At 33.4% G+C, this 15973-nt stretch overlaps 1 protein-coding gene across 6 annotated transcripts in view; it reads left to right on the plus strand.

Annotated features, from left to right (window-relative positions):
• HLTF (helicase like transcription factor) overlaps positions 1–15973 on the plus strand; it is a 52650-nt gene that overhangs the window by 15127 nt on the left and 21550 nt on the right. For 4 of the 6 annotated variants that reach the window (XM_059163819.1, XM_059163820.1, XM_059163821.1 and 1 more), the window contains exons 6-14: positions 57–131; positions 706–897; positions 3326–3421; positions 7057–7132; positions 8161–8251; positions 9800–9879; positions 9966–10007; positions 10841–10930; positions 13131–13228. In XM_059163819.1, the coding sequence (XP_059019802.1) occupies positions 57–131; positions 706–897; positions 3326–3421; positions 7057–7132; positions 8161–8251; positions 9800–9879; positions 9966–10007; positions 10841–10930; positions 13131–13228 (840 nt within the window). The remainder of the gene's footprint in view (positions 1–56; positions 132–705; positions 898–3325; positions 3422–7056; positions 7133–8160; positions 8252–9799; positions 9880–9965; positions 10008–10840; positions 10931–13130; positions 13229–15973) is intronic. The other 2 variants (XM_059163822.1, XM_059163824.1) reach the window with 1 other exon arrangement.

Raw genomic sequence — 15973 nt, forward strand, 5'->3', positions numbered from 1 at the left:
GTGAAATTATTTTAATTGGTTTGTTTCATGATGTTTCTTGTTCCTATTTGTTGTAGCTTAAAACAGAATTTGACAAATTGTTTGAAGATTTAAAAGAAGATGATAAAACTCATGAAATGGAACCAGCTGAGGTACTGAACCAATATTTTCTACTTATTTATGTATATATGTATGTATTTATTTAACTTCTAAAAATACTTTATTTAGAAAGGGAGAGAGCATGCTTATGTGAGATAGAAGAGGCAGAGGGAGACAGAGAATCTCAAGAAGACTCTTGAGTGTGGAGCCTGAAGTGGGATTCAATCCCATGACACCAAGATCCTGACCTGAGTCGAAATCAAGAGTCAGACACTTAACCCTTTCAAATCAGTCTACAAATACATCAGGGTTTTGTTTTTTTTTTTGTCTCTACCTATCTCTGTTAACCTTTTTGTCTTGTAATTGTAGTTACCATATTTTACCTGCTCGTAGGGCTTGAGCCTTTGTATGGTGTGTAGACCCCAGGTTACCTCTCTTTTTTGATTTGGCCTGATTTCTTCTGGGCCACTCAGGCACCCCCCAATATTTTTTATTTAGAACTATTTGGAATTTTAAAATACTATCTTAATCTGTGTAGTTTTTAGTACAAGATCAAGTGTTTTCCAGAATCTGCATGGAGAAAAAGACTGGTTTTATTTCTATTTAAGACCTTCCTTTTATTTATAGGCTGTTGAAACACCATTGCTTCCACATCAAAAACAAGCTCTAGCTTGGATGGTTTCACGGGAAAACAGTAAAGACCTTCCGCCATTTTGGGAACAACGAAATGACTTATACTATAACACAATAACAAATTTTTCTGAGAAGGACCGACCAGAAAATGTTCATGGAGGAATTTTAGCTGATGATATGGGTTTGGTAATTATTTTTTTTTCTTAAGTTCATAAAATTTTATTTTGTAATTAAGATTTTATAGAAGGTAATTTTGAAGTAGTTAGGAATATGTTGGTGCCAGTATGGGACTAGATTTCACTTTCAGTATAGAATAATTTTCTCTATGTCTTTAACTTAAAATGAGGTTATACATATTTGTTTGTTTTGGTTTATTTTGTTAAGGTACAATTAATATAATATTGTATTACAATACAATATTCATACAATAATGTATGAATGTACTTTCAGTTTTCTTTGGAAATTCGAGGTAGCTTATCTTTCATGGATCTTTACAAAAGGGAGGGAAAGACAACAATGTTATATGGAATTGTTTGTATTCTGTCACAGTATTATGATATATAGAGTATTAAATATATATTTGTGATTCCTTACACGAGCAGTTTTAATACTTTTTGGTCTCAATAACCATTACCTTCTTAAAAAAATTTTTGACAGTCCCAAAGGGCTTTTTATATTTGCGGGTTATATCAATATTAATAGTATTAATTATTAAAGTAAAAATTTTGAAGTTAGTAATTTAAAAACAATAAACTCATTACTTATTAACATACATAGCATATTTTTAAATGAAAAGGGACTATTCCAAAACAAAAATAATTTAGATAAGACTGGCATTGTTTTACATTTTTGCAAATTTCTTTAATGTTTGGCCCAAGAGATGAATTCTGAGTCCTCATAACTGCTTTTTCATTCATTCTGTTGATAAGGTGCTTTGATATAGGTACATAAGGATTAGTTCTCACACAGATATGTAGTTGGGAAACCTAAGGAATATCTTAATAGTCTTTTTAGATAACTGTGTGTAATTCTTTGGTACAACAGAATTAAGCAAGGATTAGTTTATTAAAGGATAACAGTTACAACATGGAACTTAAAAATGGTATGAGTGAGCTTTTCGTACTCTCTTGCATTAAAATCCATTGGTGTAGCTTGCACATTGAATGAATATTGCGCTTATGCATAATTTTATAACATAAGTCATTGCTTATTTGGAAAATACTGGTTCATTGAGTTACACAGATCTGCCAGATGTTGATAATATTTCATTATGTAGTATCAAAAGTTTATATTCTTTGATAGTACTGCTAATCTTATTAGAAAGGCATTTACATTTTGGGAAGCTGCTGTGCTCATGGTGTCACATACAAGTTTTAACCCACTGAGCCACCCAGGCACCCCCAGATACAAGTTTTCCAACATTTTAATTTTTGCTTGAAGGTTCAGATTTTATCACTTACAACAAATCTGTCAATTATTTTCCCTTGAAATAGCTGTACTTTGTTAATTTTTTAAAAACGTCTCCCACTCAGTCATGAATAACTGTTGGTCATTCTTTTAAGTAAAAATAGTGATGCATGGTGCTAGTTGAGCTTATAACCTCAGTCTCACAAGTCATTTTTCTCTAGATAGCCCTCATATTTTGGTGTGGAACAAGAGTATTTTGATGTGCTCTTCCCATCTTGTTATATTTAAGAATATTTACATATATACTTAAGGTAAAATTTAATAAAAGTCATGTGTACTGCTTCATCAAGAATATTCTCAGAGAATATTCTTATAAGTAGATTTTTTTTGTGTGATATGTGAGTATGTGGCAGCCAAGAATACAATGACCACTAGTATGATGTAGTGCCAGCTGCTTTGTTTTCATGCTAAGGCACCGGTGGTTTTGTCCATAATTCCTTTTTGTGGTATTACTATAGATAAAAACACAAATAAGGTCTTAGCAGTATTTTGAAAACAGATTTGTACATGCTGCCGAGAGGGTCCTGGGAAACTCTAGGACCTGTGGGCTACACTTTAGAAAACTGTTGCTTTAACTATTTTCAAATTGCCAAAGAGTTATTTCTGTATTGCTAATTATAAACTGAGCTATGGAAAGTAATGAAAAGTTACATGCTTCTATTTAAGAAAAATGCACAAGAAATATGTCGTTTATGCTTTGTTGATAAGTTAAAGCTTTTGAGTCTTAACAGTGATCTTTAAATGAAACTTAATAAAATTATCTTATGTGCATACTGGAATTAATAATCATTTAATTAGCTCTGAACTACCTGGCAAGCAAAGTTTTAGTTTCATGATAAAGTTATTAGTTCAGGGTTAAACATCTTATAATAGCAGTCTTTCAGTAGAATGACATTTCTCAGGGATGCTTATAGTATTTTATAGACTAAACCATTTAATAATTCTTAGTAATACAGTGTGGGAAAGCATTTCTTAATCAATAAAGTACTTTTTATTAATACGTAGATTATTTAATACAATAGTATGCTTCTGTGACCTTGAATGCTATATGATTTTGCCCATTTGATTTTAAAATTGGTTTTGGAATGTTCTCTGGTTAACTAGGTTTCAGAATCTGACCATTTGTCTTTTAAAAACATTTTTAAAGGGCAAAACCCTGACAGCCATTGCAGTTATTCTTACCAACTTCCATGATGGCAAACCTCTTCCTATTGAAAGAATTAAAAAAAGTCAGCTGAAGAAGGTAAAGTTGAGTGTGTTTTCTCCCGAAGTCCCTGGTTCATTTTAATTTTGTCATTAAAAAATAATTTGCCAAAAAATTGATAATATCCAGTGTTTTTAGAGAAATGATGAATGGCCTCTCTTATGTGTTGCTGTAAGAATGAAAGTTGGGTACTGTGTTCTTGGGGGTAATTGGGTAATATATATCAAGAATCTTGAAAGCGTTTATAATCTGTGACTCAGTAGTGCCATTTCAGAGAAATTATGTAAAGGAGTTATCAGAGGGGTGCTTGGGTGGCTTTGTCAGTTAAGCATCTGACTCTTGATTTTAGCCCACATCTTGACATCAGGGTTGTGAGTACAAGCCCTGTGTTGGGCTCCACACTGGGCATGGAGCCTACTTAAAAAAGTAAATTTGTTTAAAAAATAAAGAAGTAAGTAAATCATCAGAAATCAATTTTTTTCCAGAGATAAAAGTACAGACTTTTTCCTCTATGCATTATTTAAGGCAGAAAAGGAACTCCTCCCAATAAGTTCTATTATTATATAGCCTTAAAATTTAATATTTTGTAACTATAAAATCCTATTTTTGAAAAGCACTTATTTTTATATTTCTTAGTTAAAAGAAAAAAAGAGGCCAGGGACAAATTTGTGAATAGAGTTGAGTCTCATTTATTTATTTTTATTTATTTTTAATATTTCATTTATTTATTCGAGAGAGAGCGAGACAGCATGCACGAATTAGGGAAGGAGCAGAGGGAGAGGCAGGAGCAGACTCTTGGCTGAGCAGGGAACCCGATGCAGGACTCAGTCCCAGGATTCTGGGGTCATGATCTGAGCCAAAGGCGGACACTTAACTGACTGACCTCCCCAGGTCCCCTAGGTCTCATTTTAGAAAGGTGTATTTATGTATGTATTGAGTCTGAATGTAGTCATACATAGTGACAATCATGTCCTAGTGATGATAACATGGGTGACTTTCTTGATACTTAATTTTTATATATTTTTTTACATATCGCATATAAACATACTTCACTTAGTTTCTAAGAATAAAAATGAATTAGTTTTATGGAAAAAATTAATTTTATTAGAATGAAACAGTTATTTTCCATTTTCAGCTTAAAATTCAAAGAACTTAAAGTAGGGAATAACAGCAAAAAGCATATATAAAATACCTCTTTTTAAAATTTTTTTTACGTGTTTTGACTTAATTTTTGACTTTTTTTTTAAACTACTGCTCTTCTAATTTTTTAGTTTTCTTTTTTTTTTTTTTTTTTTTTTTTAAAGATTTTATTTATTTATTTGTCAGAGAGAGAGCGCGAGCGAGAGCAAGCACAGGCAGGCAGAGTGGAAGGCAGAGTCAGAGGGAGAAGCAGGCTCCCTGCGGAGCAAGGAGCCCGATGTGGGACTCGATCCCAGGATGCTGGGATCATGACCTGAGCCGAAGGCAGCTGCTTAACCAACTGAGCCACCCAGGCGTCCCATAATTTTTTAGTTTTCAAAGAGGCTGTGTATCAGTTTCCTGCCACTGTTTACTCAGAGTCTGTATTATTAATTTCTGCACCTTGGTTGCATTTCCTACTTTGTACTTTTGTTGGAGTTTAACTCTATTGTCAAATATCTGGGATTCAGTTCCTTACCATGAGTAGTTTTGATACTTTATATCCTGTTTTTCTTACATTTTGTTATTAAAACAGAACACTACCAAGCAAGACAACTTTCAGCTTCAGTAGCAATTATTAGCTTAAAAAATTACCTATTACCAATAAGGCCTCCCCCGCCCAACCCCGAAAATCAGCCATGCATTTAAGGTGTTATGTAGCAGGAAGGTGTTAGTGTTTCTGCTTTGTCAAATTTATTGAAATTGAGGCTGAAAGTGTGATTTCCAACTAAGAATTTATTGCAACAAAAATATTACAGTTTTAAATAGATTTAGCTAGTCCAAGCTTATAGAGTGAAATGTCATTGATTTAAGTTCCATTAATTTGGAGTGTAATATGACTTGATAGATTTGGATGTTGTAGAAGGCTTAATTTTGAACTCCGTGTAGAAAAAACTTGCTGAGCAAAATCATTTCATATAAAAGAATAATGAGGGGCTCCTGGGTGGCTCAGTGGGTTTAGCTTCTGCCTTCAACCCAGGTCAAGATCTCAGGGTCCTGGGATCGAGCCTCTTGTCAGGCTCTCTGCTGAGCAGGGAGCCTGCTTCCCCCCTCTTTCTGCCTGCCTCTCTGCCTACTTGTGATCTATTGCTCTCTCTCTCAAATAAATAAATCAAATCTTTTTTTTTTTTTTGAAGATTTGATTTATTTATTTGACAGAGAGAGATGCAGCGAAAGAGGGAACACAAGCAGAGGGAGAATCAGGCTTCCAGCTGAGCGGGGAGCCTGCTGTGGGGCTCGATTACAAGACCCTGGGATCATGACCTGGGCCGAAGGCAGACAACTTAATGACTGAGCCACCCAGGCGCCCCTAAATAAATACAATCTTTAAAAAAAAAAAAAAAAAGAGTAATGAGCATCCTTTATTTCTGGATAAACTGTTAGGTTCTTTTTTGCATTTGTTTAATAAATGGTTGAACTAATTATTAAAGAGGAGTACATAGAACATTTGATGAAAAGTAATTTTAGTATCAGTTTCTTATATTGGGTATTGTATATTAAGTGACGAATCACTTCAGTTCTATACCTGAAACTAATATACTGTTAGCTAACTGGAATTTAAATGAAAACTTGGAGAAAAAAATCAGATCATTTATCGAGCTTGTGAAAAAAAGTAAAGAAAGGTGTAATACTGTTATGATAAAAATGGCAATTTTGGACTGCAGTGTGTTAATTTTATAATGCCTATGCAGTCTTAATGTAAATATTTGACATTGATTAAAATAAAATATCCTCAGCTCTGAAAAAATACAAATAAAAATTACTTAAAATAACTATTTAACATGATTTCTAGATATGTTATATTTAAAATTTTCAGCTTATTTAGACTCATACCATTAGAAGGGGATGGATCTTTTCATCTACATTTTTAGTAAAACTTGTAGGATTTTAGAAGATGTTTCAAATTATATTTTTTTAATACTAAAATTATCCTTTCTTATCCCAATCTCAGCAAAAATTACTTTGTACTCCTGCTGCCCCCCAGTCCTAGTCTCTACTTGATATGACTTAATCACCTGCCTTTTTTTTTTAATGGGAAGAATTAAATTCACCCCAATTGGCCTTTGTCATTTGTACCTATAGAATGAAAGAAAGATTAGAGGAACTCTACCCTTTCAGACTCATGTAAAAATATTTTTACAAAGAACTGTAAATTTTTACTTCTACAGAAGTTTTGGTATTCATGTATTCTATATGTACACTGATAGATTTTGAAACAAAGGCATATACATGAATTTGTAATTGAGTTTTGCTATTTGTATTCCTTTTGAACAGGTAAAGACCAACTAGTTCTCTTTTGAGATACCTGTGAAAACATTTTTAATCTATTTGTTTATTTTTTCCTCTTCGCTTAATGCACCTCCCCGCATTGCTCCAGAATGGAGTACCAATCTAAGTAATCTTTAATATGTAAAGTAAAGCAATATAAAGGATGCATTTTAAGTTTATTTAAAACTGACAGCAGTGCTATGTAAGAAATATGCCTTTTCATCCAGGAGTGTAATGTTAACGATCAATCTATGAAACTTGGAGGAAGCAATACCAGTGAAAAGGCAGATGGACTAATCAAAGGTAAAGTTTACTTTTGAACATGATCCTGTATTTACATTTTTCCAGTCTGATGATGTAATTGCGCTCTGGCTTTGTAATATGTAAAAATTTTAAGATCTCTTCTAAAAATCTCATGGGAACTGGTAGGAAAAATTTCATCAAGGAGGTCACAATGCAATTGGGTGGTTGTACACCAGTTAGAGAAGCTGAGGAGAACATTTTGGTTGAGAAGAAATTACATGAAAGGACAGTAAAAACAAAACAATAGGAACATAAGGCATATTTTGTTCTGAGACCTCAGAGAAATTTATGGTAATTGTAATGTACACGGACAATAGCAGATAAGGGTAGAAAGATAGGTAAGAGCCAAATTGTGAAGTAGAGGAGAACTGAAAAGAGATCTCTGGATTTAGCAGTTACATAGCTGATTTAGCAATAAATTCACAAAATTAATCTTTGAAGATTGGTTAGAGTGGAGCAAAACCAAAAACATTTTAAGATCAGTAGGTGAAGACTTGGAAATAACAGTTGTTATTTATTATGTATTTTGCTAAGTTTGAAATAGAAATGGAGAAATAGTTGGAGATGAAGGCACAGTTGAAAGAAATCCATGGATAGGAAGAGGTTTTGGGTACTATGTAGAGAATTTGTAGGCCTCTGTGGGGGCAGAGGGATCAAGAGAATAGATAGGTGAGTTAACGTTAGAAGGAAAGGAGGAAGTAAGGTTGATGGAAAATACAGATAATTGAGGGAATAAAATGTAAGAAAATTAGCAGTTTATAGAAGATAGCATTCAATTTTCTTTGTAAAGTGAAGTAGATCAGCATCTGGGAGTCAGAGGAGTTAAGAGTCTAAGCACAGGTTCCAGTATGGTGTAGACCTTTGTGGTGAGTGGGTGGAGAGAGGAGCTGGCTGATTGAAAGAACAAGAGTGAAGATGTTTAAAAAGTTGAACTACTGATTTGGAAAACCAAGGTTTTAAGGATACTGCTAGTGGTCAAGACAATTTACTAATACTCTGTATATTTGTCCTTTTCTTTGAAATGAAAGGATCTAGATGTAGTGGAGAACCCAGTATTTCAGATGTCAAGGGAAAGAATAAATATCCCAAGTCAGAATTGTCTAGCTCCCGCCCTAAAAGGTAAACTTTGCTATGGTTTGATTGTATGTAATGTTTGTTTAAACTCTTTCTCCATTTTCTTAGATATAGGAGAGAAATATAACCATTTATCTCAGTTATATAGTTCTTTCAAATTCATTCTGTTACTTGAAACTTCCAAAATCACTAACTTAGGCAGGTAGGTGTTCTCATTTTATAGGTGAAGAAAAGTAATACTAATCTATGAAATAAGTGAATTGGTAGTTAATAATTACTTATCTTTCTACTACCTTTTTTCTATTTCTTTCACATAGGAACTAAGATCTAGCTCCTAAGGCTTTTTTGTTGTTGTTGTTGTTGATTTTAGAAGAGTTTTCTTTATATTTTGAGGGGATGAAAACAGACTGCTATTAGATGATTTGATAGAAGTGCTCTTTGCTCATCGCAGTTGTCATTTCACCTTTAGAAATAAGACGTGATGAGGTTTTTTATGGAGAGTATTATATTAATGTAAACTAGAGGGAGAATTTGAATAAAATACATAATGCTCCTCTGATCTTAACTTGAATCTGTTAACTTTATAAATTTCATTTACCCTCAGAAGTAGGTCTACATACTTGGCTTTTTATATATTGTCTGCCATAATATCTGTAGGTGGGACCACAAAACTGAGTCTGTATTAGCTAGTCCAGTAAGGATCTCAAAACTGGGGCTTTGTTAATTGTTTTCTGTCATTAATACCTGTCTAAACTGAGCACAAATCCAGGACTCCTCAGTTTCTCATATAGATCTAAAATCTTACAACTCTGAACTGACCACTATCATGAGAACAGCACTGTTAGATTCACCAAATAAGATATAAAGGACATGGAAATAGTAATGAGGCCGTGGAGGAAAAAGTAATAACTAACACACATAGGATAGTTAATACATGTACATTTACTGTGCAACAGGCATTGTTTTAGGGACATTGCATATACTAACACATCTATGAAGTGAATTGTATTTTTATTTCTGTTTTGCAAATGAGGAAACAGGCATAGAAGAATATTAAGTGACTTCCCTAAAGTCACATAGCAAATAAGTAGGGGAATAGAAATTTGTATCTAGACAGTCTGACTCCAAAGTCCATTATTTTTAGGTACTTAATCACTGTAATGTAGTGTTTCTACACAAAATACATAAAATTTTTCATTGTAAGAGAATTGCATTTTTGCATCTTAGCTGCTCATTATATTAGAAGTATTTCCTTTGACAAGAGTTACTTTTTAGTTCTACTTTTATATAGATATTTTGTTTTGTTTGAATTGCCAAATATTAAGCTCAGTATTAAAAATGAGTATTATTTTTAGGATGGTTGACTTTTTCAAATTTAATAATAGTGGTACTGTATTTTGTGTAGTAAATGCATCTGCATATAAAAGCAAAATGCTTTTAGCAGATTTTGCATACACTTGTCAAATTTTCCTTGAAATTTTTTCAGAAGATAAACAGGCAACACAGAAGCATTTATACTGCATGTATTCAATCGATGTTTTCATATCCCATTTTGTTTTGGTTTGAAAATATTTGTGTATACTTCTATTTTAGAAGAAAAACTGCTATCCAGCACACTGAAAGCAGTGATTCAGAGGAAAATGAAATAAGTGAATTGCCACAGAAGATGAAAGGTAGTATGAAATGGATTTGATTTTGATAATGTGTCTTACATTCTAATTTCCTAGTGTGACTCTTTTTGTGTTTTATTTTGTTGTAGGGAAACTGAAAAATCCACAGTCTGAGACTAAAAGAGTAAAAGGTATATATATATAAATCTCAGTATCCATAATCTACACTTAAGGATTACTTAAAGTAAAACTCCATAGGTTTATATTTATCTATCTTGGATTCTTTGGTAATAGGTCTTACACTTGATTGCCATTTACATTTACCAAGGGTGGTAAATGAGGCAAATTGAAATATTAATTTCAAATTAAAATCTAGCAGAAATATTTAAACTAACTTTAAACAAAGTAATTTTTACTACTTATTAAATGACTCCTCTAAAACCTTATGTGAATAAATTTTAATTATAAAAGTTGGGTGGGAGCTCCTTCTTAGTGTTAATACTGTTCACTTTGTCATATAGATGTAAAAATAACCAGTGATTATCATTACTTTTTCCTATGCCTTTTAAACATAACTCTTTCTTTTCTTGTAAACTAGATCATACTGTATTACTAATTAGTTGAGAAATTATATTATATTTGGAAAATTACTCATTACCACCAGCTGATAATATGAAAATTTGGCAGCCTCATCATTAGAAGTCAAACATCCATTTCCTTGAAAATATTCTTCCACCTGGAAGCTGAATCACTTTGTATATGGTTGCTCCTGCTTTCACATCTCTTCCTCAAGAGAAGTAACACTTTATGACAAGTGACTACATTTCTTTGTTGAGCAGGAATGATATGCTATGTCAACAATTTTGGTCACCAGATATTTTGGGTTTTTTTGGATAATATACACTCTTAAGATTTGGAGTATGAAAGTGTTATTTTTATTTTCTATCCTCAGGAGGTACCTGTGCCTCAGCATAGGAGAGAATAAGTTTCCAAATATCTTAATGATTCTGTGGTTTTATTTCAGCAGGATCTTCTAAGGTTAAAGAAGATACAGAGTTTGTATGTGCACTTACTTCATCTACCCCTACAACAAAAAGGAGAATGTTGAAAAAGGGTCAGTAAATTTCATGGTTTTTTAGCTTCTGTTTTTCAACTTAAAACTTTGTTTTTCAATTTTAAAATGTTTTAATGACAGCAGTTAAGAGAACATGTACAAGTTTAGAAAGTAGAGAAAAAAAAAAGATAATTCCATTTTTCCTGGAAGTGCATGTTTATATGTTCTCCTAGTACCTTTTCTAATTCTACTTATTTTAGTTAGGTAAAAAATAGATGGAAAAGAGGTCCTTAAATCATCTGAGTAACAGAAATGTTTTCTTCTACTGAAGGCCCAGAGCAATTGATGGCTCTTTAAAAGCTAAATTATTTGAATTTATTTAAATTATAATAAAGACTCAGTTCTTGGTGTGAGTAGAATTTGTTTTTCATTTATGAATGTTAGTCATCTTTATTATAATTTTATATTTTGTAGTTCAGAGGAAAACATTGCATAAGAATCTAAATATTTGAGAAGGAAAGAGTTTGAACCCTAAGGTTAAGGAAATCTGGGTCTAGTTATTTTATCTCTGTAACTTAGTCTCCTATGTCTTACATGTTGGGGATATACCATGCAGAAGTCTATTTTCATGAAGTTTATGACTAATGATGGGAAAACATAAACAAGGGAACATACAATTTTAAATAATGGGAATTGTGAATAAAATAAAGGGGGATAGTGAAATAATGATTGATGAAAGGGTCCTGTTTAAGGAGATGATATTTGGCCCAACACAGAATGATGAAAAAAGAGCTAACTTTTGGTCTGAGAATTAATTAATTGAATTGAAAATATAGGCATTTCAGATAGAATACTCTTAACCCTAATTTTAGAAATTTTAAGAAACATGGAATTCTTTTTTTGAGGTAAAATTAGAATTCAGATATAATCAAAAAGTTCTTTCTTGCAGGCTCATAACATAACTTCTACTATAATAGAAGAGAAAAACTTTAAAGTCATAGCTGTGAAAAAAAAAAAAGTAACCACATTTCTGAAAGAAAAACAGAATAGAAACAAAAATCAGTGAGTGGAGACAGAAATGATTGTGCTTTCTTAAATAAGACACAAAAAGTCATAAAAAATTGATAAAATTCTCCTACATTTTAAATTATCATGCATCAAAGTGTAACATAAACAAGGTGAAAAAATGATAAGACTGAAGAAGATATTTCTGGTTAAGTGTAACTTAAACAGAGGATTCGTATCTAGAATGTGTAAAAGAAACCTCTGCAAATCAGTTGGAAAAAGACAGTCCAGTAGGGGAATAGCCACTAAGAATAAAAATGCACATTCTAAGGAAAGTAAATGTAAAGAACCAGTAAACGTAGGGAAAGCTGTGCAGATAGAGTCAGTCACTGTAAAAATCAAACTAAAGGAACAGAGATACCATTTCACCCGTTATATTTACAAACATTTAAAAACCTCACAGTGCCGTGTATAGGCAAGATTGGACAGCAACAGGAACTCTTATGCACTGTGGATGGGAGTAAATTACTATGGAGAGCAGTTAGGCAAGATATAATGAAGATAGATATATCATCTAGATATGTAGAAGGACACATGAAAAAGCAGTTTTCACTGCTGTGTTACTTTAGAAAAATATTGGAAGTAATGTAATACTGTCCAGTAGGGGAATGGAAAATAAAATTATAGTGTGTTCTTTCATAGGCTGCCTGAGTATTCTTGCAACATGGCAACTGGTTTCCTCCAAAGGGAGTGGGCAGAGAGAGAGAGGAAGAGAGCACCCAAGACAGAAACTGCATCCTTTATAACTTAATCTCAGAAGTGGTATACCACCACTTTTGCTGTATCCTGTTTGTCACTAGTAGAGTGTGGGAGGAAATTACATGAGGTTGTGACTGTACAGATTCCAAAAACTGCATTAAACAAATGCTATCTTAATGAATAACTTAAATACATATCAGGAGATACTCCAAACTTTTTCCTTGTATTTACTCTCAATCATAATTCTCTACCTCTCCTTATAAGTAAGCACTGTCTGGATTTTAGTTGTTTAAAGGGACAAGGTAAAAAATAATAAATTGACAAGGTAAAATCTAGTTCCTATTATGTCATCATGGCTGGAAACAGTAGTCTATCTACTTCATTTTAATTCTTCCTATTTTCTCTTTTCATGAAGGCATATATTGTCATCTCTTTATTGACTTCATATATATGAGAATAAAACTAAAGACTGTTTCAACTGATTCATTCTTTTCAGGAGCATCTGCAGTGGAGGGTTCAAAGAAAACTGATGTTGAAGAGAGATCAAGAACAACACTGATCATCTGCCCACTTTCGGTGTTAAGCAACTGGATTGTAAGTCTTGACAGCCTTTTAAAAATATGACATAATTTATATTTTAGTCATGTATAGTAAAAAGTGTTCTGTTAGAGTCATTCATTGGGAAAGATAAGCTTGGTCAGCACGTTAAGTTAAAATAATTGTTAAGTGAATTAGGGTTTTATTTGCTGAATAAAAGTAATTATTTGAAGATTTATAGTAGAGAAGGAAACATCTTTTTTTTTTTTTTTTAAAGATTTTATTTATTTATTTGACAGGCAGAGATCACAGGTAGGCAGAGAGGCAGGCAGAGAGAAAGGGGAGGAAGCAGACCAGAACCAGAAGCAGATGCTTAACGACTGAGCCACCCAGGCGCTCTAGAATCTTTTTTAATTTTGAATACTTCCTCTTGATTATATCTCACTTTTAAGTTGCTGCTCTTATCCTTTCCTTTGCTGTCCTATCTTTTGGGGTTTAATTTCCACTTTGTGCTTTTATTTACTATTTAACTTGTAATCTGGCTTCTGCCACTTTTTCTCTAAATTGCTTTGGAAAAGATTAGTAGTTATTGTCTAATTGTCAGATTCTATGCTTCTTTCTTCTTGACTCTTAGATACTCTTGTCTTGTTCTTTTTAAGTTTTTGGTGTATTTTTTTTTTTAATTAACCTCTAATTAGTGTGTCATTTTTCCTCTTAGGACAAGAGTGAGGTTTAGTTCTTTCTTGGTCTTTTTGGTCTTTTTTTTTTAATTCCAACAGAAGTATTCTCTTAAGAAATGTATTGCATTTTGGGAAGGCCAATACTTAGGTACTAGAATGACAGTTTGAAGGTGAGGTTTGCAAGTATTAATGGAGATATAAACAGTAGAACTGTGAGCTTGGTTTGGGGATATGTATTTTAAGAATGGGTCATCAGGGGACGCCTGGGTGGCTCAGTTGGTTGGACGACTGCCTTCGGCTCAGGTCATGATCCCGGAGTCCCGGGATCGAATCCCGTGATCAAGTCCCGCATTGGGCTCCCAGCTCCACGGGGAGTCTGCTTCTCTCTCTGACCTTCTCCTCACTCATGTTCTCTCTCACTGTCTCTCTCTCAAATAAATAAATATAATCTTTAAAAAAAAATGGGTCATCAGTATTTCATTATAATTTTGTATGTGGAAAACAAAATTTTAGATAATAGAAGCTTCAAAAGGAAACTCCTTGGCAAAGTCTTGCCTAAATGAGATTATAGAAAAAACTGATTTTTAAGGATGAGGAATGGTTGGGCTTGTTTGGATTCCTGGTCAAGAATTAGAATTTTGTGGCGTGCCTGGGTGGCTCAGTTGGTTGAGCGTCTGCCTTGGGCTCAGGTCATGATCCTGGAGTCCCAAACCAGGCCCTGAGTCAGGCTCCCTGCTAAGCCAGGGAGTCTGCTTCTCCTTCTGTCCCTCCCCCTGCTCATGTGCGCATACATACACTGTCTCTTTCTTTTATTTATTTGTAAGTAAATAAATAAAATCTTTTTAAAAAATTAGAATTTTGCAATCTTTCAATAAGCTACTCTCTTTCTAGCCCCCAAATAAATGTCATAGCACCCTAGTGAGCTGGTAGTACTTCATTTTTTTTTTTTGTCCTTAGATAGGGGAGAGTCCATTTAAAGGTGTAAGATACCAATCCCACTTCTAGCACATACTTGTTCTAGATATTTGGACATTTTATCTTCCCAAGAGAAAATGAAATAACACATATTTTATTCACATACACACACACACACAAACTGAAGCACAGTGACTAGAAACTCAATACTATCGTTCTTTTTCTCTAGAAAGTTAATTTTTTTCTATTTTAGGTCTAATCCTGCTACAGATTTGTTCTATTTCATTTCAAGGCAGCCCATTGACTCAGTTTTCTCATATTGAATTATTTCTCTTTTTCACCAGATTTCTTAATAAAATTCTGTAAGTTTTCACCTTTACTCTTTCATCTTTTATCCTCTTTCTTAGTATTTTTGCCTTTACTGTTTCAGTTATTATTCTCTCTTCAGCCCACCCTAATAGTCTGAGTTTTTGCTCCCACCCTCGGTAGAAACTGTGAAGGCCTTCAGGGACCTCATTGTTACCATGTCTAGTGAGCTCCCTTTTTCTTTTCCTGGGCTCTTTTATTTTTCTTTTTGTAGCATTTTGTTATGTCTTATTTTTATAAGCCATCTTTAAACCTTTGTGTAAAGAAGGGAATGAACATAAATTACAAGTTAAAAAATCAACACCGTATTCCATCCTGAAGCTTTGCTATTTTCCCCCTCCCCTACCCAATTTTGTTGCTTCCCCAATTTTCTGACCACTCTTTTTCTTCCATGGTTTCTATTTAGTCTGCCTTCTTCTGCCCACCCCCACCTTAAAGCGTGGTATGGTTTTTGAAACAGGAAAATTTTACTTAACAAGATTCAAAAATTTCAAAAGTCTGCCACATTTGCTTTATTTTTATTTTTTTATTTGCTGCAATATTTTAAATTACCCCAATAAAAACAGGCCCACAGTTTAAATACTGCTCCGGTAGGTTCTGCCCTAACTTCCTTTTCTCATTATGTATGTTCTTAGAAAATCTTACTCATTCCTGTAGCTTCATGTACTATCTGCTGATAACTTTGTTAAGTCCATCTCTCCATTGTATTACAGACCAGTATTTTACTTTTCCTAGTAGGGGCACCTGGGTGACCTAGTCTGTTTTGTCCAGTTCTTGATTTTGATCAGGTCATGATCTTTGGGGGTCCTGGGATTGAGCCATATCAGCTCCGCACTTGGCA

This window comes from Mustela lutreola, chromosome 2 (assembly GCF_030435805.1).
Source record: "Mustela lutreola isolate mMusLut2 chromosome 2, mMusLut2.pri, whole genome shotgun sequence".
Classification (NCBI taxonomy): Eukaryota; Metazoa; Chordata; class Mammalia; order Carnivora; family Mustelidae; genus Mustela; species Mustela lutreola.